Source organism: Chelonoidis abingdonii, chromosome 2, assembly GCF_003597395.2.
Source record: "Chelonoidis abingdonii isolate Lonesome George chromosome 2, CheloAbing_2.0, whole genome shotgun sequence".
Lineage (NCBI taxonomy): Eukaryota > Metazoa > Chordata > Testudines > Testudinidae > Chelonoidis > Chelonoidis abingdonii.
Window position 1 is genome coordinate 193,745,447 of NC_133770.1, and position 25,763 is coordinate 193,771,209.

Consider the following 25,763-nt stretch of genomic DNA (forward strand, 5'->3'; position numbering starts at 1 on the left):
ATGTAGTTCTGTACCAGAAAGGACACCATTCACCTTTTTATGGCACACATTCTCTAATACATAATATTATGCTGATAAAACAGTAACGTTTCTACGAAGTAGGATTTGACATAATATGACATGTGACTACAGGATTTCTTATGCACTGTACTCTACTTTAAGGACTATCCTTTCTGAGCTGGTCTATAGCCTTTGCCCCTAACCACTAGTATCACTATGTGTAGAAAGAATAGTAAATATGACAGGTGAAATCCTTGCTGATCTTAAACACAAAAAAGAAGCTTATAAGAAGTGGAAGATTGGACAAACGATCAGGGAGGAGTGTTAAAAAATGTGCTCAGGCATGCAGGAGTGAATCAGGGAAAGCCAAATCACACTTGGAATTACAGCTAGCCAGGAGATGTTTAAGAGTAACAAGAAAGGTATTTCTCAGATATGTTAGCAACAAGAAGAAAGTCAAGGAAAGATGGGACCCTTACTGAATGATGGAGGTACCTAGTGACAGAGGTTTGGAAATAGCCTTTTTTGCCTCTGTCTCATGAACAGGTCAGCTCCAGACAACTGCACTGGGCAGCACAGCATCGGGAGGAAGGTGACCAGCCCCTTTGTGGAGAAGAAGTGGTTCATGACTATTAGAAAGTTGAAAGAGCACAAGCCATGGGGCAGATGCACTGGCATCTGGGGTGCCTAAAGGAGTTTGGCAGATGTGATTGCAGAGCCATTGGCCATTACTCTCTGAAAACTCATGGTGATAGAGGAGGTCCTGGGATAACTGGAAAAGCTAATGTTAGTGCTCATCTTTAAAAAAAGGGAAGGAGGCAGTGCGGGGAACCTAAAAGCCAGTCAGCCTTCACCTCAGTCCCTGGAAAAATCCACGGAGCAGGTTCTAAAGGAAATCAATATTCTGAAGCACCCCCCCTCCCCCTAGAGGAGAGGATAAATGATCAGGAAGAGTCGCATGGATTCACCAATCGGGCAAGTCATCGCTGACTAACTAATTGCCTTCTTTGACGAAGATAACTGGCTCATGTGGATGAGGGAATAAGCAGTGGGACATGTTATTCCTTGACCTTTAGCAAAAGCTTTGTACAGATCTCCCACAATTACTCTGTGCCAGCAGTTAAGAAGTATTGGCTGGATGAATGGACCATAGGTGGATAGAAAAGCTGGCTAGAATCACTTGAGCTCAACGGTTAGTGCATTCAATGGCTCGTATTTGTCTAGTTGCAGCTGGTATCAAGCAGAGTGCCCCAAGGGTCAGTCTGGGCCAGTTTGTTTCAATATCTTCATTAATGATCTGGAGGATGGCGTGTACTGCACCCTCAGCAAGTTTTCAGATGACACTAAACTGGGAGAAGTGGTAGATACATTGGAAGGTAGGGATAGGATACAGAGGGACCTAGACAAATTAGAGGACTGGGCCAAAAGAAATCTGATGAGATTCAACAAGGACAAGTGCAGAGTCCTGCACTTAGGATAGAAGAATCCCATGCATTGCTACAGACTAGGAACTGAATGGTTAGGAAGCAGTTCTGCAGAAAAGGACCTAGAGGTTACAGTGGAAGAGAAGCTGGATATGAGTCAACAGTGTGCCCTTGTTGCCAAGAAGGCTAACAACATTTTGGGATGATAAGTAGGGGCACTGTCAGTGGATTGAGGGACATGAGCATTCCCTCTATTTGAAACGGTGAAGTCTCATCTGGAGTACTGTGTCCCGTTTTGGGGCCCACACTACAAGAAGGATGTGAAAAAAACTGGAAAGAGTCCAATGGAGGGCAACAAAAATGATTAGGGGCTGGAGCACATGACTTATGAGGAGAGGCTGAGGAAACCGGGATTGTTTAGTCTGCAGAAGAGAAGAATGAGGGGAGATTTGATAGTTGTTTTCAACTACATGAAAGGAGGTTCCAAAGGGGTTGGATCTAGACTGTTCTCAGTGGTACCAGAAGACAGAACAAGGAGTAATGGTCTCAAGTTGCATTAGGGGAGGTTTAGTTTGGATATTAGGAAAAACGTTTTCACTAGGAGGGTGGTGAAGCACTGGAATGGGTTACCTAGGGAGGTGGTGGAATCCCCTTCCTTAGAGGTTTTTAAGATCAGCCCTGGCTGGGATGATTTAGTTGGGGATTGGTCCTGCTTTGAGCAGGGGGTTGGACTAGATGACCTCCTGAGGTCCCGTCCAGCCCTGATATTCTATGATTCTTGAATGGAAGGTGTTAAGTGCAATGTCTGAAAATGTTACCAGACACCTACTAGCCTAAGAACTCGACCTACAAATCAGAGTATATATGAAAAAAACCAGGGAGATGGGAAAAAGGTTACAAGCAAGTACTATTCAAAGCCCATGAAGAGGATCCTTGTATTTCTACTAGTATGCTATCATTGGGACTTCCTTTCAGGCTCCATCTTTCATATGGAGCCTATGGTTAGTATGTGTACCCAATTTAGAGCTCCAGGGAGAAGGAGCCTGATTCATCTCTCTCTTCCAGCCTGATTTTAGAGTCTTCCCCCACATAATTAACTCCAGTGCTTGCCTCTGCTGCCATTCATAGCTTTCTCAAGCAGCAGGATGAAATTAACTTTATTCTTGACAATGTAAACTGTGACCCAAGTGGTTCTGAATAGTAGAAATGAAGCTGACTATCAACACCAGGGCTTTCTGTTTGCAGATTCAGGAAGATATCACTTGATCAATTCACATATGACAGTTCTGTTTAACCACAAAGACCAGATTTCTTTTTTAACTTAAGAGTTTAAGTTCTATAGAAATGGAAGGCTTTTGTCACCTTTTTCACTCACCTCACCTAGTGGGTTTTCAAGTCAGATAAGTGTGGGTCTACGCAAGATATTATCAATTAGAATTAAAAATTTCCACTGAGATGAAAAAAACAATTTCTGAAGTTAACCAGAGAGAAAAACAAAGTAGTGATGTACATCCACAGCACAATGATCATACAAGTCTGTTCGAGTTTTCTATTTTCTAGACAACAAAATTACTAGTAGCACTCTTAGGAAAGTGGAGAAAATTCCAGAATTATGTAGCCTACAGCTACATAATAAAAAATACCAATTGAAATACATGTTAACATTTCCTCTCTCTAAAGAAGTAAACGTTACTACATAGATCTTAATTCTGAAGATTACAGTGTTAAAGAGATGTCTCAATATGACAAAACACTCAGGCTCCGTAAGGAAACCTCAATATTTGTTAGATACTATGTTTATAGTACAGTCAAATATAATTGCAATTTGGAAAATGATTTCAAAAAGGTTGGAAAAAGTATGAAATTGTTCCCATTTTAAGCAACTGAATACATATAAAAACAGTTTGCAGAGAAACACACGCCACAAGCAGTGACATTGCACCAGACAAGATGAAAAGCATGAACATCCTGGTTTACAGAAAGAGCATGTCCTGACAGAGAAGTAAAACAGAATATTTTGTTACAAGACAGCTTTTAAGGCAATAATGGTTGCTAAGGCTAATCTACACTAGAAGTGCTGCAGCTGCGCTGCTGTAGCATATCTGGTGAAGACACTCTATGCCGACGGGAGAGAGTTCGCTCATCAGCATAATAAAACCACTTCTATGAGAGGCGCTAGCTATGTCAGTGGGAGAAGCTCTCTCACCGACAGTGTTATCCATACCGGCACTTAGGTTGGTGTAACTCAGTTGCTTAGGGAAGTGGCTTATTCACACCCCTGAGCAGCGTAAGTTACATTGACATAAGTGGTAGTGTATACAAGCTCTTAGAAAGTTAACCAAGCAGCCCGGTATCTAGCATAGGAAACCAATAGTATTAACTGACCTACAGCTCGCTACTTATTGCTGAAGGTGACTTTTCATTTAAAAAGGAATGAGCAAGATTATGTGTCACCCAGTAGGGAGTGGAGAAACAGGAGGATGGCTCCTGAGTTTGTGCAACTGAAGTGACACTGGCGTCAGAGACACGTATAAGGAAAACGTATCTGGGCTTACCTGATAATTACCCTCTTTTTAGCAGGAAGATAAAAAGAGATCCTTAACAATGGGGTTTAAGCTCTTTGAAAATTAATGAACCAAAGGCAGAACCAAGCCTGTCAGTCACTGGCAGGGTGGGAGTGACCTAGCCCTTGTTCTTTTTAACTAGACTACAACTATCAAAGTTTTGTATTATCTAACACACAAAAATAACTAATAGCACTTCTAATCAATGGGAGAAAATTCCTGGCTATTGCAGCTCTGGCATTCTACGCCTAATGAGTTATTTAGAACTTTCCAGAAAGTGATTATTCTGTCCATAGTCTCCCCATCAAATTTCCTCTGGAGTACTTCAATGACAACAGAAGTTGTTTTGCTCTCACACTCCTCTACAAGTACGGAGTTACATGTGCCAAGAAAAACAAACAAAACACATTACGTCTGTCATGGTATAAATCCCCACTTTGAACCTTAGCGTCCAAAGATGGGGTACCAGCATGAATTGCCCTAAGCTTAATTACCAGCTTAGATCTGATAGGCTGCCACCAACCAGGACTTTCAGTGCCTGGTACACTCTGGTCCCCCCTAAACCTTCCCAGGGGACCCAAAGACCCAGACCCCCTGGATCTTAACACAAGGAAAGTAAACCCTTCCCCCCAACCCCATGGCCTCTCCCAGGCTTTCCCTCCCTGGGTTACCCTGGAAGATCACTGTGATTCAAACTCATTGAATCTTAAAACAGAGAGGAATGTTACCTTCCCCCCTCCTCTTTCCCCTTCACCAAGAGGCAATACAGATTCAAGCTCCGTGAATCTAAAACAAAGAGGAAATTCACCTTTCCCCCCCTCCCTCTCCTCTCTCCCAGAAAGAGAGACAGTGATTAACACAGGGAGCAGGTTTTTCCTCCCCCCTTCTCTCCTTTCTCCCACCAATTCCCTGGTGAGTGCAGACTCCCTCCCCTGGGGTCTTACACAAGATAACCAAAAAATCAATCAGGTTCTAAGAAAGGAAAGCTTTTAATAAAAGAAAGAAAAAAAGTAAACGTTGTCTCTGTAATCAAGATGATAAATTGTTACAGGCTTTCAGCAATCTCTGTAAATTTAAGATGAAATGTTACAGGGTCTTTCAGCTTATAGAAAATGGATAAACAGCCTTATCCAGAAAAAATACAATTTAAAATCTTTCCAGCAAAATACACATTTGCAAATAAAGAAAACAATCAAAAAGACTAAACCGCCTTTCTACTTGTACTTACTATTTGAACAGAAAATGAGAGAGTCTGTAGGTACGTCTGGTCACTCTCAGATCCCAGAGAGAACAACAGACAAAGAACACACACAAAACAAAGACTTCCCTCCACCGAGATTTGAAAGTATCTTGTCTCCTGATTGGTCCTCTGGTCAGGTGTTCCAGGTTCACTGTTTGTAACCCTTTACAGGTAAGAGAGACATTAACCCTTAACTATCTGTTTATGACAACGTCCTATTACCTGGGATGAGAAGTAAAGGGTATATAACAAGTGTTGGATATAAATTATGTCTGCTAGAAGTATTTTCCATTCGGACGCGCCCCAGCAATGAGAATCAAAACACAATACAAACTAGAAGTCTGAAGTACAAGAAGCCTTTCCAGGCTACTACAGCCCTGGCAGAAAATATGGAGATTACTTCAACGTTTAACCCCAAGATTACTTCAAAGTTTGCCCTCAATAATGAGACTGCCATAGTGCTCAACTGGAATCCACTGGTGAAAATTACATTTCTGTGTGAATGGCTATGTCCTTTACCCAGGAAAACAGTACTGTATTTTCTTTCTGTAGGTTAACAAAGTCAAATTAGGAAATTTTATAGAATGTGTTAGCAAGTCTTCCCAGACACTTGGCTTCTGCAGGAGTTTCCTATTTGGGCCTAATGGATCCTTGAGAGATTTAGCATGCAAAGGGACACAACATTCTTATTTGGATCCAGCATGTATGGGGAAACAGCACTCTCATTTGGATCTGGAAGGGAAGAAATTCACAGTATTCTCTTCCTTTTCCTGACACTCATTTCCCCTTCTCCTGTTCTGCAAGATTGTCCAAGGGAAGAACTAATCCCACAACTCTTCTGAGAATTCTCAAATATACTACAGCAAAGAGTTTCACTTAAGTCTCTTCTTTCTGGACCATGGCTTCTGACTAAAACAGATGGTCATCCTCTAAGAAGGAGAACAGAAGTTTCCCAGATTTTCCTCAATTTTTTGATATTCTATGCTTCACAGTTTTAGACTTCTAATACTAGAGAGTGGGGAGACAGCTTAGAAAGGAATGTGGGGCTGTAAAACTCCTTAGAGAAGATGCAGTACAGAGCGGTTAAATGTGTTTTGTGCCTTTTCTAGCTGGATTATTATGCTTTGATTTTGGCAGCTCTTTCAATTAAAGGGAAAGAGAGGAGGCATCTCTGAACACAAGGACATAAGAATGGCCCTAATGAGTCAGACCAATGGTACCTCCTTTTATTTTAAACCTGCTGCCTATTAATTTCAATGATCTCTTCTTCATTTGCTTTGTAAAGGGGTAAATCTAACTTCCATATTCACTTTCCCCACATCATTCATGACTGTACAGACCTCTATAAATACGCCCCCCACTTAGTTATCTCTCTTTTCTAAACTGAACAGACTCAGTCTTCTAAATCTCTCACCAAATAGAAGCTATTCCAAATCCCTAATTATTATTGTTGTCCTTTTCTGTACTTTTTCCAACTCTACATTTTTTGAGATGGGTGACAAGAACTGCATGCAGCATTCAAGGTGTGAGTGTACCACTGATTTATATACTATGGCATTCTGATATTTTCTGTCTTATCTATCCCTTTTCTAATGGTTCATAACATTGTAAGCCTTTTTGACTGCCACTACACATTGAGCAGATGTTTGCAGAAAATTATCCATGGTGACTCCAAGATGTCTTCCTTGAATAGTGATAGCTAATTTAGGACTCATTATTTTGTATGTATAGTTGGGATTATGTTTTCTAATGTGCACTACTTTGTATTTATCAACACTGAATTTCATCTGCCAACATTCATCTGCCTTTATGCACTTCTCCATTGAACTGACTGCTCTGAGGCAAGACACCCCTGCGTCAGTCTAGCAAAAAGTGGCCTTGCGAGATACCTAGTTTATTTAGCCTCAGAATATGGATCTGCTGTTTCATCATAGAAAGTGTAGGGCTCCATCCACACATTCCATAATATGGGAAGAAGAAAGGCAGATTTTTCCTTTTCTACTTTATCTATTTTTGCCCATCAAGAGGTGTTGAAGGGGGAGTAGTTGTTCCAGTGCCTAACTGAAAGAAAAGGTATGAAAAAAGCCCATGGACAAACCTGAAACCTGGCTGCAAAGCTCTGAATGGACTAGATCACTTTTACATGTGTCTGTTTCTGCTCTGCAGCAGAGACATCTGGAAAGCTTCGCTTAAGCTGAAGAGAGTGAACAAAACTGATGGGATCTTCAGTGGCTGCGCCACTCCCTGCCAGAGACTGACAGGTCTGGTCATTCCACTCTCAAGCCATGGCAGTCTGAAGACCTATTAAGGATCTGTAGCCCTTTCTATCTGGAAGACAAATTGCCTTTAGCAAGTGTCTTGGTAACAGACTAGGACAAGAAAATCAAAACTGTAGAAACCAGTTTAAGACATTCAAAAAACAGGCTAAGAAAGTAGACAGGAGACACCTGAGAAGATGAGTTCATGTGAAGGATATGGAAGACAAGGGCATACTTGGCTCACATACCTATGAAAATCCAAGAATCTACTGATATTTAATCTCCTGAAACAAAGGAAGTGACAGAGAAGACCAATCTTAAATAGCACTTTTTATCACCTCCGGATTCTCCTTATCTTTATAGTACAAATATATAACTAATAGCTAAGCCTGAAATACTTTTTTTCTGGAACAGGCAGCCTAGCATGTAGCAGTGAGTACCACTGACACTGAGAACTCTGATTCAAGACATTTTCTGATTAAAAACAAAAGCTCCAAAATGTCAGCAAGTCTTAATGGGAGATCAGTATCCTGTAAAGTTGACATTTCTTATCCTAATAACTACGGTCAGGTCATAAGTTGACATCCTTGGCTTTTTACTTGCCAGTTCACACTACCCAAGGGATAAGCCTTTACATAAATATCCCCATGTAAGTGCTGAAAACAAAGTGTTTGACTATGACAACACTGTATAGAAAGAGGTATAAAGAGGTGTTCATAGGTAATTCGCCCTGCAGTAGCCTCTTTTTTTGGTACATGTACTCTAAATCCAAGGGTAAATTGAACAGCAACACTACACTACTGCAAAATAACTGGATCAGCTAAAAGTAATTTTAAAAAGAGAGATAAATGACGAGGAAGGAAAGATTGTTAGGTCAGTGGAATGGATTCAGGATTCATCAACTCCCACTTTTCCTATAGACCTATGTGACCATGGGCAATCTGCTTAACCTCTCTTTACCTCAGAGTTCTCATCTTTGAAATGGGAGTGACAATACCTATCTCAAAGGCGAGAGCTGAAGTTTACATTTTCATAGAGCTCTTTGAAATTGTTGTATAGATGATGCTATATAAATGGAACATATTTTTAAAGTGCAGTTCTACTCAAAAAAGTAACAGTCTAAAAATGTAATCCATTTCCATGCGTTATTGGGTCTTATAATCAGATGTTCACAAGTAAAAAAAGATCTTATTTTCAAAATAAGCTTTGCAAATTTAACCTAAAATATGAAACTGAATTTCTTCATTCTCATAAATCATTGCTACTAACAAAAATTCTACAGGCCAAATCCTAAATTATGCCTATGCTAATTATATTTACAGGTGTAAGTATCTAATGTAATTGTTGATTTTCTCATTGTCCACAAAAATAAGCTTTTTTAATCTTGCTATGCTCTTCACCTCAGTTGTTGCTTGTGGCAATGAATTCCACAGATTTTGTAGGTTTTTTAAAAGTATTTTCTTTTGCCGTCTTAAATATGTTGTCTTTCAATATAATTGAATGTCCCCGCTATTACTGCTTTACTGGAGAGGGTAAAAAGGATTTACCTGACCTATTCTCTTCTTTATTTTATATACCTTTATCACGTGCCCCTGTATTATAGTCTCCTTTCTAATTTAAACTCCCCATATCTTTTCAATCTCATTTCACAAAGCAGTTTTTCCATGGCTCTAATCATTTTCTTAGCTCAGTAGCTGCACCATAGTTAAGGTTGTGATACACAGTTCAGTTTTAACATGAGCTTTAAACCTTTATTTTGTAAATATCTAATTGAAATAAATACAAAAGAGAAAAATAGTCACTAACCTATTCTGTAACTGTTTTTCTTCAAGATGTATTGCACATGTCCATTCCACTACAGGTTTGTGCAAACCCAATGCACTAGAAATGGAGATTTTTCTCTTAGCAGTACCTGTCAAGCCAGCACATGTGCCCTTAGCACTCTCCTACCGTTGTTCAATGACATAAAGGACACTGCTGCCCCCAATCCCTTCTGTTCCTTCTTACCTGATAGAGATTCTGATATAAAGGGGAAGGAGCATGACATATGGAATGGGCATTGACAACACATCTAAAGGAACAGTTACAGAACGGGTTAATAACCATTTTTTCTTGCTTGAGGAATTGCATGTGTCCATTACACTTCAGGCAACTCACAAGCAATTCAATCTGGCAGAGAGTTTCAGAGTCTGCCTGACCAATGTAGAACTACTTGTCCAAATTTTGCAACTTCTCTGGATTGCTGAGATATGTTGCAGATTTACAAATGTCCCTGAAAGATACCTCAGCCAGGAAAGCTGTGGAAGCTGCCTGGGTTCTTGTGGAGTTTGAAACTACCCTGCTTGGTGAAGGTACTTTTGCAATGTCACATCCCGGACTTATGCAAAAAGAAATCCAGAATGAAATCTTTTGCATAGAGACCAGAAGGCCTTTTATCCTGTCTGGAACTGAAATGAACAGCTGAGATGATCTAAATGATCCTGTTCTACCCAACTAAAAAGCCAGTGCTCTTCTGACATTAAGATCTGAAGTCTTTCTTCATCCTTATGAGAACTGAGTTTAAGGACAGCCTGTCAGTAAGTATACTGTTTAACTGAGGTGGAACACGGGGACCTTAATTAGGAATATCCAGGAGGACATAATATACCTTGTCATTATAGAGCACTGTGTAAGAAAGGTCCATGACCAATGCACATAATTCTGCCCCCCCTTCTCAGAGATAATGGCTGCCAAGAAAACTACCTTCTTAAACAGATGCAGCAAACAATAGACAGCCATCAGTTCGATGGGTGAACCTTACAACATTGCCAGTAGCAAATTCAAGTCCCCCATGGAGGAGAAGTATGATCTATTGACAGACTTAGAAAATACCTGGCAGCCCATCCCCAGCTGGTGGGTGGAATGCAGAAATAGATGCCAGGTGAACTCTAAATGAATTAGTTTTCCCCCGGGTCAGAGACCCCATAGGTTGAGGGGGGAAGGGGAGTTGCCTTCCTCTGCAGCATGGGGCACAAATCATTTGCTGGTTTAAAACTAGAGTAAATGGTCGATTGTCTGTAATTTGAAGTCTGTAAATCATGATTTGAGGACTTCAGTAATTCAGCCAGGGATTATGGGTCTATTATAGAAGGAGATGAGTGAGGTTCTGTGGCCTGCAATACTCAATAGGCTGCCTGTAGGCCAAATGAGGCCCACCAAGGCTTCCTGTGTGGCCCTCTAGCTCACCTTAAAACATTTTTATAATTAAATTCACGAACAGCGATGCGCTGCCTATCATTCGCCTAGGACTTCCTTAATAAGTAACTTAGTGACAGTACTTAATTTGTAATGAAAGAGGTGCCGTGGCACTGACCTGACATAAGTTAAGCACTGGCTGGATGGCCAGAAAGCAGCAGCAACTGCTTGCCAGGCACCCAGCTCTGAAGGTAGTGCCACTTCCAGCAGTAGCTCAGAAGTAGCAAGGGTGGCAGTACACCATACCATGCCACCCTTCCTTCTGCACTGCTGCTGGCGGCGGTGCTGCCTTTAAAGCTGGGCAGCCAGAGAGCAGTGGCTGCTAGCCAGGAGCCAAGAGGTGCAGGAGCTATGAACTGTCATGCCTAGGAAGTGCCAGGGCTCAGCCCTGGCAAGCCCCAGCACAAATTGAGCACTGGTTACTGGATCTTGAGTTTCTGCAATAGCACTGGCTACGACTGAGCTAGGATGCTGCCCATTTCTTCATAAGTGATGGAAATGGAGTAAAAAATGAATGAGTGGGAGTAAATGTTGCAAAGTTGACAACGAAAGCCGAACCTTTTAACCCAAACTGGACAGTGGATTTTCTTATTATGCCACCTCATTTAAATGCAAAACCTTTGTATTTAATATGCCAAAATACTGCACTCATCTATAAAGTCGTCAACATGAGGCGCCACTCTGAATCAAAGCACAGTAACTTCAATGAGGCCTATCCTCCTGGCAATGCTGAAAAACATGATGAAATTAAAAATCTGAAGTTTGTGCATCATACTTAAAACATCATTCTCAGAACATTAGCGACTATACAGGAAAAGCAATAGCTGTTTTTCTTCGGATAATGCTGATACTGGCTAAAAAGAAAAGGCCTTTCCTGGATGCTGAGCTTCTGAAGGACTGCATCTTGGAAATGCTGGAGGAGCTTTTCATCAGAGATAAAAACAAATATGACATTGTGAACCATTGGAAGCAAGTTCCCTTGTCTGATTCCACAGTAGTGATATGATTGGAGGTAACTGTCAGCACTGCTTTCTGATTTAAAGAATGCCAAATGCCTATCTCTTGCAGTGGACAAATCAAGTGATTTAAGTGACACTGCCCAGCTTTTGCTGTTTGTTAGATTTTATGATGGTCAAATTGTCAAGGAAGAATTTTAGTGCTTAATACTACTAGAAACAAAAATTATAGGAGAGATCTTTTTTGAAAAGGTGAAAGTCTTAATTTTTTTTTAAATACTTTTGATCTGCAAAAGTAAACTTGCTTGTTACAGACCGAGGTCCCTCCATGACAGGGAAAGAGCAGGGCTTGGCTTCACATTTGGCAGCGATATATCCTTCATTCAATACACTGCACTGGATCATTCACCAGACTGTCCTGTGTGGTAAATTGTCTGACGGCTTGAAAAAAAAAAAAAACTAATTTCATCACAATGCCCACTGATGAATTACATATGCTCAACTTCTAGCTTGCAACACTGTCTTTCTAAAGCTCTTTTACAAGACATTTCAGCCAAATACAGTGACCTGTTGCAGCACAGCAACATTTGCTGGTTAAGTAGAAGGCACTTGCTGCAGACATTTTGTGCACTTAAAGAAATGATCAAATTTCTTTCAAACCACAAGACCAACAAGGTCTACGAGTTCCCGGAATTTACGAACTATGTCCCTTTTATGTCGCAGGTAGCTTTTCTGTGCTTTAATGGTCACTTGAATTCACTCAACTTGCAGCTCCAAGGCCATGCAAGCAATATCAGGGATCTGTTTGAAAACGTGTGTGCCTTTCAAAGGAATCTTGAAATCTTTCAGTCAGACTTAACAGGAAAGATGTTGCACATTTCTGCATTGCACGTCGTTGTGACAGATGCAACTTCAATGAAAATGATCCAAGAATTACTAAACAATCTAATCGAAAATTTTAAAATGTGATTTGAGAATTTTAAAATGTCAAACAATTTGCTTCTATATTTTGATTCATTTGTTGTCTCTGCTAATAGACTTTGTCCTTCTGAAGCAAGGAACATTCCGATTCAATTGATGAAGGTGCCTTTCAATTAGAAATTTTAAGGCTCCACGGCTCAGATATCTTGAAGGCTAAATTCAGAGAAGTAGAACTTCGTGATTTCTGGACTCAATATAATGACCAGTTTCAGAATAGCCAGAATCTAGCCATCTATCTTTTAACATTGTTCACATCAACGTACCTCTGCGAATCTGGATTTCTACCATGAACATAAAAAAAAAACAACATAGCAATCACCTGACAGATGAGCATCTTCACCAGTTCATGTGCCTTGTCCTGACCTCCTAAAAACCACTCTTCATAAAGCTTGCCAGAGATCATCAAAGTCACACCTCCCATTAGAGATTGCCACAAACACAGGTAATAATACTGATTTATAAACTTCTTTAAGTACTAGTGTCTCTATCTTTTATGTTGCAAACAAAGTCTTTATTGGCCGCTGAAGTTGTGTATCTTTACTTTTATTTTTTTATTTTGTCAGCAAATGGCTTGTCGCTCATCACAAAATTCTCAAATCAGCCTGTGATAGAGCTAATTGAGTATCACTGGAGTAGGATCACAAAGACCCTTCTGCTCTTAAAGTCTATGAGTCTATATCCTAATACTTGTATGTTCTGGTTTACTAAAGAATATCACCTAAGGTCTTAAATTAAAGCCAGGGTCACACTGGTTATTCATATCATTGCGAAATGATATTGTGTATGCTGAAAGTATGCTCTTGGATTCTGTATCACAGCAGAGGCGGTGAAACAGGTTTTCTGTCAGACAAGGGATGTTTATGTACCTTTGTCTGTCAAAATGTAAATTAAGTATTGTCTCATTCACAGTGGGTCTCCCATCACCCTTCTAAGCTAAATGCAGATGAAACATTGCAAGAATTTAAAAAAGGAACTAACAGGTAGGGAGACACAGCAGGTGACGAGAACTTTATTTTGAGAAACAATTCAAACAGTTTGCTGGACTATATTTAGGGAACAAAGATGACATTCTGCATCTAGGAATTAAACAGGCAGTGTATTAACATTCATGAAAATGGGATCACAACTAGCTCTGGTTGAAGATGCTGCAGAAGGTTTCTGGTGAGATAAACTTTATTAGGTTAATCTTCTATCTAATTAAGTTTAATCTCTAAAAAGCATGTTATGATTTTGTTTTATATGTTAACTTTTTTCTCCATTATCCTTACTCACTACCTCTTGAATCTTTGATGATAAACTTGTTTTCACCATAAATATATCTCAGTACTCTGGTATTAAGCAAAGAGCTAATTCTGAGTTGAATCAGACAAGCTGGAATGTATACTGTTCCCTTGGGTACAGCAGACCTGGTATTTCTGAGAGTGTCAGTGAAGAAATGGCTGGACACTACAGAGGAGTTCCTCAAAGGGACTCGGGGGCTGGGGTACACTGACTGTTAATCTGCATGGCAAAGTAAGGACTGTCATAGTCTTCTCCTCCCTTGGTTTTCACACTTCTACTGCTAGAACAGGGCTTCATCCTTCCTGACTGAACTAACCTCGTTATCTCTAGCTTGCTTGCTAGCATATATATACCTGCCCCTGGAAATTTCCACTACCTGTGTCTGACGAAGTGGGTATTCACCCACGAAAGTTCACGCTCCAAAACGTCTGTTAGTCTATAAGGTGCCACAGGATTCTCTGCTGCTTTTACAGATCCAGACTAACACGGCTACGCCTCTGATAGTCCAGAGAGAGTACTTGGGTGGCTAATAGGCTGGAGTTATAAAGGAACAGACACCCAATTAACCACAAGCAAGTCTCCATCATGCTGCTGGTGGGGGGTGGGTAATAAGGTGACTCTCAGTCCAGGGTACCCAGAGAACCAGTCACAGAGGATAGGCAAAGAGCAGCTTCCCCCCTTGCAAGAGAGCGGCAGCATACATCAAGGAGCCTGGACTGTGACCTGTCTCAGAACAAAACGCATGGTGAATCTGGGGTATGTATCATTTTTGGGTACCTGCTGAAAGCAAGAGCCTTGTGGAGCCCTTCAGTGTTTTACCAGAAGCACTGTAGGCAACATGGAAAGGAACGCTTAAGCTTCCCCTTAACTTCTTATTTCTGTGCTTTTAAGGTTTTGGTTGGATGGGATGCATCCTAATAAAAAAAAAAACTTAGCTATGACTAAACTGCTGTTACTAAACAAGTTCTTGGTCGCCAATAGTATTTTCTATTTCCCCTAACGACTACTTCATTTCTTTACCTGCCTTTGTAAGGAACTCTGTCCAAGGCTTTCAGAACGCCCAAAAAAGTTATGCCATCCTGTCCTCCTTTATCCACATTTTACTTATATGTTTTCAAGGTTTCAGTAGATTAGAAAGACATGATTTTCCTTTTCAGAAACTGCTGATTTACCCCATCATGTGATCGTGATCATATAGCAGTTTTATATTTCTATTTTTAGATATTTCAGCCAGTATACTCATTACTGATCCTCTACGATCTAATTCTCTGAATCACCTCCAGTGCTTTTTTAAAAACACAGGCAAAACATTTGTAATCTACCTGGAAGCAGGGCTGGAAGACAGTAAATTTTAATTAGCGAAACTGTATTTTTGTTAAGTATCAGAGGGGTAGCCGTGTTAGTCTGAATCTGTAAAAGCAGCAGAGAATCCTGTGGCACCTTATAGACTAACAGACGTTTTGGAGCGTGAGCTTTCGTGGGTGAAAACCACTTCATCAGGACAGTAGGTAGTGGAAATTTCCAGGGGCAGGTATATATATGCTATGCAAGCAAGCAAGCTAGAGATTTAACCAGGTTAGTTCAATCACGGAAGATGAAGCCCTGTTCTAGCAGTAGGAGGTGTTGAAAACAAGGGAGGAGAAACTTGGTTTCTGTAATTGGCAAGCCATACAGTCTTTGTTTAGTCCAGATGCTGATGGTGTCAAATTTTGCCAGATGAACTGAACGCTGCAGTTTCTTTGAAGTCTGGTCCTTGAAAGTTTCTTTGCTGGAGGTATGGCCACCTTAAGGTCTGCTATAGTGTGGCCAGGGAGGTTGAAGTGTTCTTCCTACAGTTTTTGTATATTTGCCATTTCTGATATCTTGATTTGTGTCCATTTATCCTTTTCCCATAGTTGGACTGTCCAGTTTGGCCGAATGTACATAGCAGAGGGGGCATTGCTGGCATATTGATGGCGTATATTACATTGGTGGACGTGCAGGTGAAATGAACCAGTGATGGGGATGGCTTGATCCGGTTAGGTCCTGTGATGGTGTCGGCTGGGTGTAGATATGTGGGCAGAGTTGGCATCAGGTTTGTTGCATGAATTGGTTCCTGAGGTAGACTTTACTATGGTACGGTTGTGCAGCTGCTGGTGAGAATACGTTTCAAGTTGGCAGGTGTCTGTGGGAAGGATTGGCCTGCCCACAAGACTTGTGAAAGTGCTGGGATCATTGTCCAGGATGGGTTGTAATTCTGATGATGCAGTGGAGGGGTTTAGCTGGGGACTGTATGTGATGGCCAGTGAGTCCTGTATGTGATGGCCAGTTGGTTTCTTTCTTGGGTTTGTCTTGCAGGTGGAGCTTCTGGGTACACGTCTGGCTCTGTATTGATTGTTTCCTAATTTCCTCGTGCGGGTACTGTAGTTTTGAGAATGCTTGGTGGAGATTTGTAGGTGTTGGTCTCGTCTGAGGGGTTAGAGCAGATGCGGGTTGTACCTCAGTGCCTTGGCTGTAGACAATGGATCGTGTGAGTGCCCGGGATGGAAGCGGAGGCATGAAGGTAGGCATAGTGGTCGGTTGGTTTTCAAATATAGGTGGTGTTAATGTGACCATCATATTTGCACCGTGGTGTCTAGAAAGTAGACCTCCATGCAACAACCTCGATGCCATCATCAGCTCTGGACTAAACAAAGACTGTGAATGGCTTGCCAATTACAGAACCAGTTTCCTCCCTTGGTTTCACACCTCTACTGCTAGAACAGGGCTCATCTTCCCTGAGTGAACTAACCTGGTTTCCTAGCTTGCTTGCTTGCTAGCATATATATACCTGCCCCTCCTGGAAATTTCCACTACCTACGTCTGACGAAGTGGGTATTCACCCACGAAAGCTCACGCTCCAAAACGTCTGTTAGTCTATAAGGTGCCACAGGATTCTCTGCTGCTTGTATTTTTGTTAGCAGCTTAGCCACTTAATTCTTAAATTCCTTTCAATCTTGGATGCATGCCAGACAGTGGTAGTGACTACTTGCTCTTTACTTTATTTCAGAGGAGAACTGCACTTTAAAGTGTTAGAGTATTTTAAAAAATTATTTTCCCTCATGCAACAACTGAAAATGTATAGATATAGCACATGAAAGTTGCTATTAACAAAAGCGTTCAGATTTCTGGAACGGCTACAGTTTTACATGCTTTATTCAGCTAGCAGAAATGAACATTTTGTTTCCCTTAAGCACATCTCTTGTTCAATTATATGGAATTCATTTCTACCAGGATAACATTTCAAAAACCTATTATCAATTCTGTTTTTTTAAAACCTGTTTTAGCCTAAGTTCAAAACTACAGATGTGGCTTATAAAATAGTTATGACTAATAAAAAAATGTTTTTAACCAACCTCGTACGGTAAGCTTGCTATAGAACTGAGAGTTCATTTCCTTGTCTCGCTGATAGCGTCGAAATTCATCAACTGCCTCACGCATCATTGTGACAGCCAAAACAAATCCCTGTTCAAAATATAACGATATAACACATTTCCCAAAATGGAAAATATTTTTTTAAAAATACATAAAAAGGAACATGACAGTAGGAGAAAAATGTATATATGGAGTATTTCATCATTTTTGACAGTCCAGGGTTTTTTAAACCTTTTCTGTCTATCTAGTTCATCTTTATTGTAGAAACACAACTTATTAAAACTTGAGATAAAGTTAAAACATTATATAAACATAGGAACAGCCATGCTGGGTCAGACCAAAGGTCTATCTAGACTAGCATCTTGTCTTCCAACAGTGGCCAATGCCAGGTGCCCCAAAGGGAATGAGCAGAACAGGTAATCAAGTGATCCATTTCCTGTCGCTCAATCCCAGCTTCTGGCAAACAGAGGTTGGGAACACCATCCCTGCCCATCCTGGCTAATAGCCATTGATGGACCTATCCGCCATGAATTTATCTAGCTCTTTTTCATCCCTGTTATAGTCTTGGCCTTCACATCATCTGGCAAGGAGTTCCACAGGCTGACTGTGCATTGTGTGAAGTACATCTCCAAATGCATTGAACAATTTTCATTTCTTGGCATATTCCAGCAAATTACAAATGATATAAAACTATATATATGCACTACAGGGGGAAATTTTAGATGTAACTTTTATTTTAGAAGAAATTAACATCTGTCAAATAAGCCACTGCATTTATTTATATTATATATATCTGAGACAGCTTTTATAGTCTAAGAAGCATTCCTCACACAGTGATTTTTGGGAACCTATAGTTCGAGTTGCAAGGATTTTTAATTAGCAAAGATCTGTAAATGTTGACTTCACCATATAAACACACACAAAAACAAACACCTCCATCAATAGTAACTGAAGTATAAATAAACAGCAGTTTTTGCAAGTTTGCCTGAAAACTTATTACCATTTGATTTAAGGATATTTGTATATTTTGACATGCGACACTGACAATTTGTTTCAACAGTTCTGAAAGCTTCTAACTTTTTGAATCTTGATGTCTACAGTCATTAAATTATTTTATGCCCCCCATAATTTCCTGCAACTGAAAATTTAAATAGACAAAAAAATTAAACATGCTTAAATAAACATTGATATTATCCATCAAAATTATTTAAAAAATTAAAACTCAAATTCTGCCAAGCCTACCTATAGTAGTGATGGGGATAATCTCATCTGGCTTCTTTAAAAAAAAAAAAAATTAATTGTCCTTTTTCTTACAAAGATAGGCAGAAAAAGGTGAACTGAAGTAAACAGATGGCTAAATTGGAAAATTTGTCACTAATTTTTCCAAATTAATACTGGCTATTCACAGTCCTCCAAACACTGAAACAGGGCTGACTCTTTAGGTTTTATAAAAAGCAACAGAGTCCTGTGGCACCTTATAGACTAACAGATGTATTGGAGCATGAGTTTTCGTGGGTGAATACCCACTTTAGTTTTGTGAAAACTCCTGACCGCAGAGACTTCAAATCTGGGGAGTACCCCAACTAAATTAACAGCTATGAAGGGGTAGTGCCAACCAGGCTCCTACAAGCAGCCAGTATAATCTCTGGAAACACAAAAGCGGGGAAGCTAAGTAACAAAAGGCAGAACAGTCTAGGGGATGAATCATGAGATGTATTTATATTTAATACTTGGCACTTAGCTCAAATCCGTAACTGTTATACTACCAAAACCTTATTTTTAATGTTATTTAAACCTGACTTGCCAATTAGCATCCTTAATTAGTTATATGACCTATGTTACAAAAAAACACCCGAAGATAAATGCCAAAAACTGAATTTCAACCTTTTTCCTCAGGAATTGTCCCCCCACCCGCCCTCTCCCTCCTATCTCTACCTTCCCCCTCCCCCCTCAACACACACACTCCTTTAGAAATGTACACACCTTATTAAGATTGATCAATCATACTTTAAAAATGTCCCAGAGTCTTTTATGTAGTTGACAGGCTACATTGCTATCAAGCCCTCTATGTAGAATTCTTTCCATACAGATTTCACTTTCAATTAATGCCTTAAGTACAAGTAATTGGGGGTAAGAGAGTGCCACTATTATTTTCATGTTACAGACTGTTGCCCTACCACATCATATTAATGTATTACTTTTTCTTTTTGGAAGCAATGTTTCGTGAGAGATCATTTTACATAATCAAAATAAAACAGTGTGAACCTGTAACAGAGAATTTGCTCTTGATACTTTCAAACGTACTCGTTCTAGCTCACCAAGTGCATTAAACCCCAAGATAAAATTATGGCAAGAAAATTTTAACCTTTCCTGCCTGTTAAGGACATTTTGTATAGACATGAAAGACAGATATTTCAGCTAGAATTGAATTTTTCTGAACTCTACATACTGTGTTATGACAATTCTTATTGAACCTCTTAAGGTTCAATGACAAGTAGTCATTCTGTAAAACGAAAATGGGGAAAGTCTGCTAAAGAAAAGTTTATATGTATAACTAAGATTATATACAGCCCACACTTTACATGTAGCGTCCAGTTATGTCCAACCAATGCGATTGGTGAGGAACATCAATGGAATTTGCAAGAGCAAACAGAATTCGGTATATATAGTACACCATACTATAATTTTGGTTTTGGTTTGTCAAGTGTGTACATCTTTAAGTGACCATGGCAATCTGTTAGTTGATACAGAAAAAAATGAACTATCTGGATATTAAAAGGGAAAAAATAGCTACAGAAAATATTTTAGGCTCCTAAGCATTAAAGGTTACCTATTTTCAAAACAATAGTAATAGTCTCTCTTTAGCTGTAAAGTTTACTGCAACTGGGCCTTTCCTTAATTAAAAACAAAAACCAGCACTATCCAGAAGACCTGATACAGAAAAATTCTGTGTCTTACCAGTCAAGCATGTTTGTCTAACTGTGTCAGACAGTCTTCACAGCGGGGTATTCCCCATTCCATACCAGTTTGGGGGCATACTGTATCTTCAAGCCCAGACTTATATCCGCCACTCAGGAAGAACCCTCCAGACAAAAGATTCCAAAGCTCAAAAATATTTACTGTGTAAATATTAAGAGGGGCAAATCAACGCAAACCACTTGCAGGAAAACTGATAAGAAATGTAAGGGTTTCCTAGAGAATATATTCTCCCCTTTTTCAATTACTTAACAAGTGAGCAGCAGCCACACAAAATTCTGAACATACTGTAATCCTCAAGGAAGGATCAGATTGTCTGACATGGAGAGTCCTAAAAAGAAAATTCACAGATAAGACAAATTTTCTCTGGCCCCTCCACAGCAGACTGCCTTCATGTAGAAAGCAGTTAATCATCCTTAGGGATGGAAGATTCAATTGAGCTATCCAGAAGTTGGAAAGGAACTTAAGGAGGCACCCCCATTTACCAACTCTACATCTGCAGATGAGAAGACAATTGAGAAGTGCAAACAGACCACCATATGGTGGCCTTATAGATCACACAGTAAGATGCGAGTGATCACACAATTTATTATTTTGTTACTATAGTACCAGGAGCCCCAGTCATGCACCAGGACCCCATCGTTCTAGGCACTGTACAAACAGAACAGATGAGTAGTAATGTGCTTTGAGGATTTAAATGCTTCTGCTTTTATTTCCTTGATGACCCTGCTCACATCTAACTTATGCCCTTCCAATTCCTTATGATGTTTGGATTCAGACAGAGGACAATACCTCTTCCTATAATACGTTGAAGATTATAGTGACTTGAAGGCCTGATCAGTTTGAAGAATTAACATGCCTTGGTAGAATATGTATAACTGAGGTTCCATAGAGACCATGTCAAGCTCCAAAAACATCCCTGACTGAGGTGGTGGTAAATAAGCAAGATAGTTTCAGTGAAAAGAGGTGGAGTAATACTGACTATATAAGGGTTAGAAACATGGTTTTATGACCACCTGCAGCACATATTTCAAGATCATGTCAGGAATTAGCAAATTACTGGAGGATTAATTAGAGATGTGGTCCTGAGAAACCGTATGTGATGGTGATCAGAGATTCTCCTTACTTTCCTACAGTGCAATATTTGCAACTGCAGCCTTGTCTTGGCAAAGACCAAGGCCAGACCAACTTATAAAAACCTTAGAATTTTATTTAGCTGATTTTGCGCTGGTGTATATCTTGTAACACCAATATCTGGACCTCATCAAAGCAATTAATAAGAGTCATTTGCAAGTTTCCTCTGAGCTATTAGAGGATATTTCATGTTCTTAGAATATCAGTGACTATAGTTTATTCCTCCCAGCATCTAACTTGACAGTTTAAGCAGCACTGGATTTTAGTGTAGAGTAGGCCTCTGCCGTAGTATAGTCTTTTGCCTCTGGATCTTAGCAAAGGTTCATTTAATCCAGAATTGCGTCTGAACCCGAGGGTCATTGAAAAGGCCCGTCCTTTTGCAGTCTTTTTGCCACCTTTACTCTCAATGGTTTCGATGGAGAGAGAGGCATAAAGGAAATGTTAGTGTCACTGAAGATATGGGGTCTACTTTTAGATGCCCCTTCTTCACATAGTACCTTTTGGTTTTCTAGCCCGATTTGGACATAAGATTAACCAGTGGGCTTTCAACCTGACTTAAGACACTTGGAAAGATAACTAGTCAAGCTTCCATTCCCTTGGTTCTAAGTGTATCGTGCTGAACCAATTGACCCTGACTTTTCTTCTCCTTTAACGTATAAAATCCTGAGGGATAGAATACAAGCTTCTGCTCAGGACATGATCAAGACTGCTCCCCTGAGCAATCCTAAAGTCTTCATATCAGCTTATTAAGGAGTGGTTTCTGAAGCATCATCTGCTGGAAACAGAAGTATGACAGCTCTAGACAGTTTATACTCTCCTCATGTATTTATACTCTCTCCTCATGTGGGATACACCCACGAAAGCTCATGCTCCAAAACGTCTGTTAGTCTATAAGGTGCCACAGGACTCTTTGCTGCTTTTACAGATCCAGACTAACACAGCTACCCCTCTGATACTTGACATCATGTATTTCTTATATCACACCCACTGTGTCACATGAGTACAGATGTGCTTCCCTTTCCTGGAGTCTGGTAATCTACACAGATGACTAGCTATGTAGATGTTGAATAGTCTTAAGGATGAATTTAACAAGAGATGCTAATATTAGCTCCAGCTCAAGGTATTTATATACTTTTCTGCAGCAATTGCAGGCTGGAAGTGAAGCAGTAACTATGCAGGTATCCATGTATGAGACCAGCAAGCTCAGGAGCTGAATCAGGGATTTTAGTTTAGGAGAGATGTACCAACATGTAACAAATCAGAATCTTCTCCTGTCTTCTGAAATAAATATTGTCTTGAAAAGTGACTAGACAGCTCTGATACTGAGTTTAAAAGGTTGAAAATGCTTCATCCTCTTGTTCACTTGAAGCCTTATTCCTCCAGACAGAGCACCAGATGCTAAGTCTAGCATAACAGTGACCCGTGAACGCATTCTGGTGAAGTCACTCAGATAAGAATAAATGTGTATCTCTTTCTCTTCAAGGAAGAGGTGACTAGAGTATTTGTGAATACCTGTGTGGAAACTTGAGTCTAAAATGTATTGGAAATGTTTTTCATTGTAGCAGAGCTAAAGATTCTCTTGTAATTAGAATGAATATAATCCCCTGGAGATCTACTCAGAATATGAAAACATGGGAGGATAAATGCTGTTACGCTTGATTTTAGTATTTACTTCTGAAATTCATTTAGGACAGCCAGCATGTCACTGCTTCCATTTGATAGCACTGAGGCACTGGTGCACTTTTGAAAATGTCCATTCTGTAACAAACTAGCTCCATTATTACAATGTGTCAGAGATGAACTATTACAATTTTCATATTCTGATACTATAAGAAGATTTGTTGTTGATGATGTTGGTTTGCTTTTATTTTATTTGAACTTTGTGTCCCAGGGACGAGTGAGACACAGTTCTATTGAATCTACTTTTCTGAATAGTTCAAACACTGATTTTCCCAAGATGTTAGCTTTCCACATGGAGGCCATTCTGAAGCTTCCCTTCTTAGAGAAGTAGGATCCTCAGAATTAGGGAAATGCAAAGCTAATAAGAACTGATCACGTTCGACAGTTTCCCATGGAAGTCCAGCTGGCGTCTTCCAACTCTCAGAAATGACTGCAGTGGTCTCTTTCTAATGTATCTTCTCAACACTGGATGAACATCAATTTCAAAGGAAATGTCTAATGAAGTAACATACTCTGGAGTCTCTCCCTGAATGGAAGGACTTTATTTTCCCTTCTTCTCATCCACATCCTGGCCTCAATGACTGCTTTGTATCTTTACTCCAAGAGCCTATCAACAGATGATTTATAAGGTTGACATCAAATGATGACTGCAAAACACATTTCCATATGAAGAGCTACTTCATGGGCCACTATGTTATAAACTCTACAACGTAGAGTAAATCTTAGTCAGTTTAAGCATTGGCCCCAGTGGGAGCTACTAGGAAAATATATATAACGAGACATGGGGTTGTTATAATGGCCTTCTAGTAGAGTTAGTCCAGCATAATCTGTGGTCATAGCCAATATTGCCAGGGTTGAAGCTCATGTATCCAAGTTTTGTCTAAATGATGATCCTATTCTCCTCTGGTCAGTTCCTAAAAAAGGAGTACTCCCAAGGAGTACTACTTCATATGGTACAGCACTGTTACCTTGACTAACAAGGCTACATACAGCAGGCTCTGCTTACAGAAGGACAATGAAGTCTTTTAGTGCATGTGAAATTTATGAATTTGCATGTTAGGACATTTTGCCTTAATAGAAAATAAATATCCCTCCTTAGCCACACCCCTATATTGGATGAAGAGGAATTTCAAGTTAACAAAAATTTGTGTTTTTTCCTCCAAAAACACAGAACCCTGCAAAGACAGATCCCCTGCCCTATGCATTCTTAATTCTGCAAAGTCTAAATGAGTGACTGCTTTATCTTAATCCAAGCCCTAACTTCAGAGATCTCCCCTCAGATTTAGAGAATATTTGAAAACTGACTTTAAGACATCAATGGGAGTTTTGAAGGTAATGGAACAAGCTAATTTACAGGAGAACTGAAATTTTGTGCTGCCCCTTTAAAAGTTTGCTGAGTGGCCTTCTCCTTTATTGGTCCTTGGGCCAACTCCTGAGGAACCACGGGGGAGAGTTACAACAGAGACTTAAAAGTGAGAGATGAGAGGCATGTTCCCTACAAGTTTCCCAAAGGAAAAAAGCAGCCATTTTTTAATCCGCTGTGGGACCCATGGAGGCTAGAAGGGGAGAGAAGGCACACCTATCCTCCAGGGAATGTAATTTGAATCATTTGAACCTCCTGCCCACTGTTACTTGGTTCTGGATGAATGAAATCTAGTCTCAGAATGGAGCTTTCCTGAAGCCCATTCAGCCATCTTGGTATGGGCTTTGCTAATACACAAATTGCAAGTAGAGTTCCCTTGCAGCATTCTCAACTGCCTCAAAACAGACCTTGCCTACACCCCCAACTGGCAGCTTTGTCTTTGCTCCCAGGAGCCTAACGAGGGGATTAACAATGGGGACATTTCTTGCATTCAGTCTTCCCTTGCTGCTTGCCTTAGGCTACACCTACACTACAAATCAGGGGCGTGATTCTCAGTTTGCATATACATACTTGCAATAGCTTGATAAGAGCTAGTGCAAGTATAAAAAGTAATGTAACCATGGTAGCACAGGCAATGGCAGCACAGCTTTGCTGTGCTGAGTACAAACACACCTCAATCCTGCAGGAATGTATTCAAAACAGCTGTTCCTGCCGATGCTATCATGGGTACACTGCTATTCATACTCGCTCTAGCTCTCTCTGAGCTAAAGCGAGTATGCGTACATGTTCCGGGAGTTATATCTGGAGGTCGAAAGGTAGCTGTATCCTGAGAGAGGAGCCACCCACTAAATCCTCCTTGGAAACTCCTTTTTAGGGGAAGTGGAAGGGGTGGATTGTAACAGTTACAAGGAGAATAACCTTGAAGCCAATGAAGAAACAGAGAGAAATGTAGTTATTTTTTTAAATCTTGTGAAGTGTCCTGCTACAAAAGGAGACCTTGATTCTGCCATCTGTATAGTTTGGAGGAAGAGAATTCTGGATAGTTCTTCTTGAGGGGCAGTCCTGAGTCAAAAAGCCAAAGATCTTATCTGCCTCCATTTGCTGTGGAGACAGAAAACGGAGAAGATTCTGACATTCAAGGGATGGAAGAATTTAAACTTCTGACTGTGCCCTCTCATACAGATGAAACGTACAGAACATCGGAAAATACGATACATATCAGTTTTGCAGTCAGTGTTTGATAAAAATGTCAAAAACAAAATTAATGTACCAAATGTTC

General features: G+C 40.1%; 1 protein-coding gene across 6 annotated transcripts in view; it reads right to left on the reverse strand.

Annotated features, from left to right (window-relative positions):
• The window catches only part of ATP9B (ATPase phospholipid transporting 9B (putative)), a 313,691-nt gene that overhangs the window by 238,226 nt on the left and 49,702 nt on the right, over positions 1–25,763 (reverse strand). For 4 of the 6 annotated variants that reach the window (XM_075062887.1, XM_075062888.1, XM_075062885.1 and 1 more), the window contains exon 5: positions 17,313–17,421. The exons of 1 other annotated variant lie outside the window; for it this stretch is intronic. In XM_075062887.1, coding sequence (XP_074918988.1) covers positions 17,313–17,421 — 109 coding nt within the window. Of the gene's footprint in view, positions 1–14,715; positions 14,796–17,312; positions 17,422–25,763 lie in introns of those variants that run through there. One more of the 6 variants, XM_075062890.1, reaches the window with a different exon arrangement.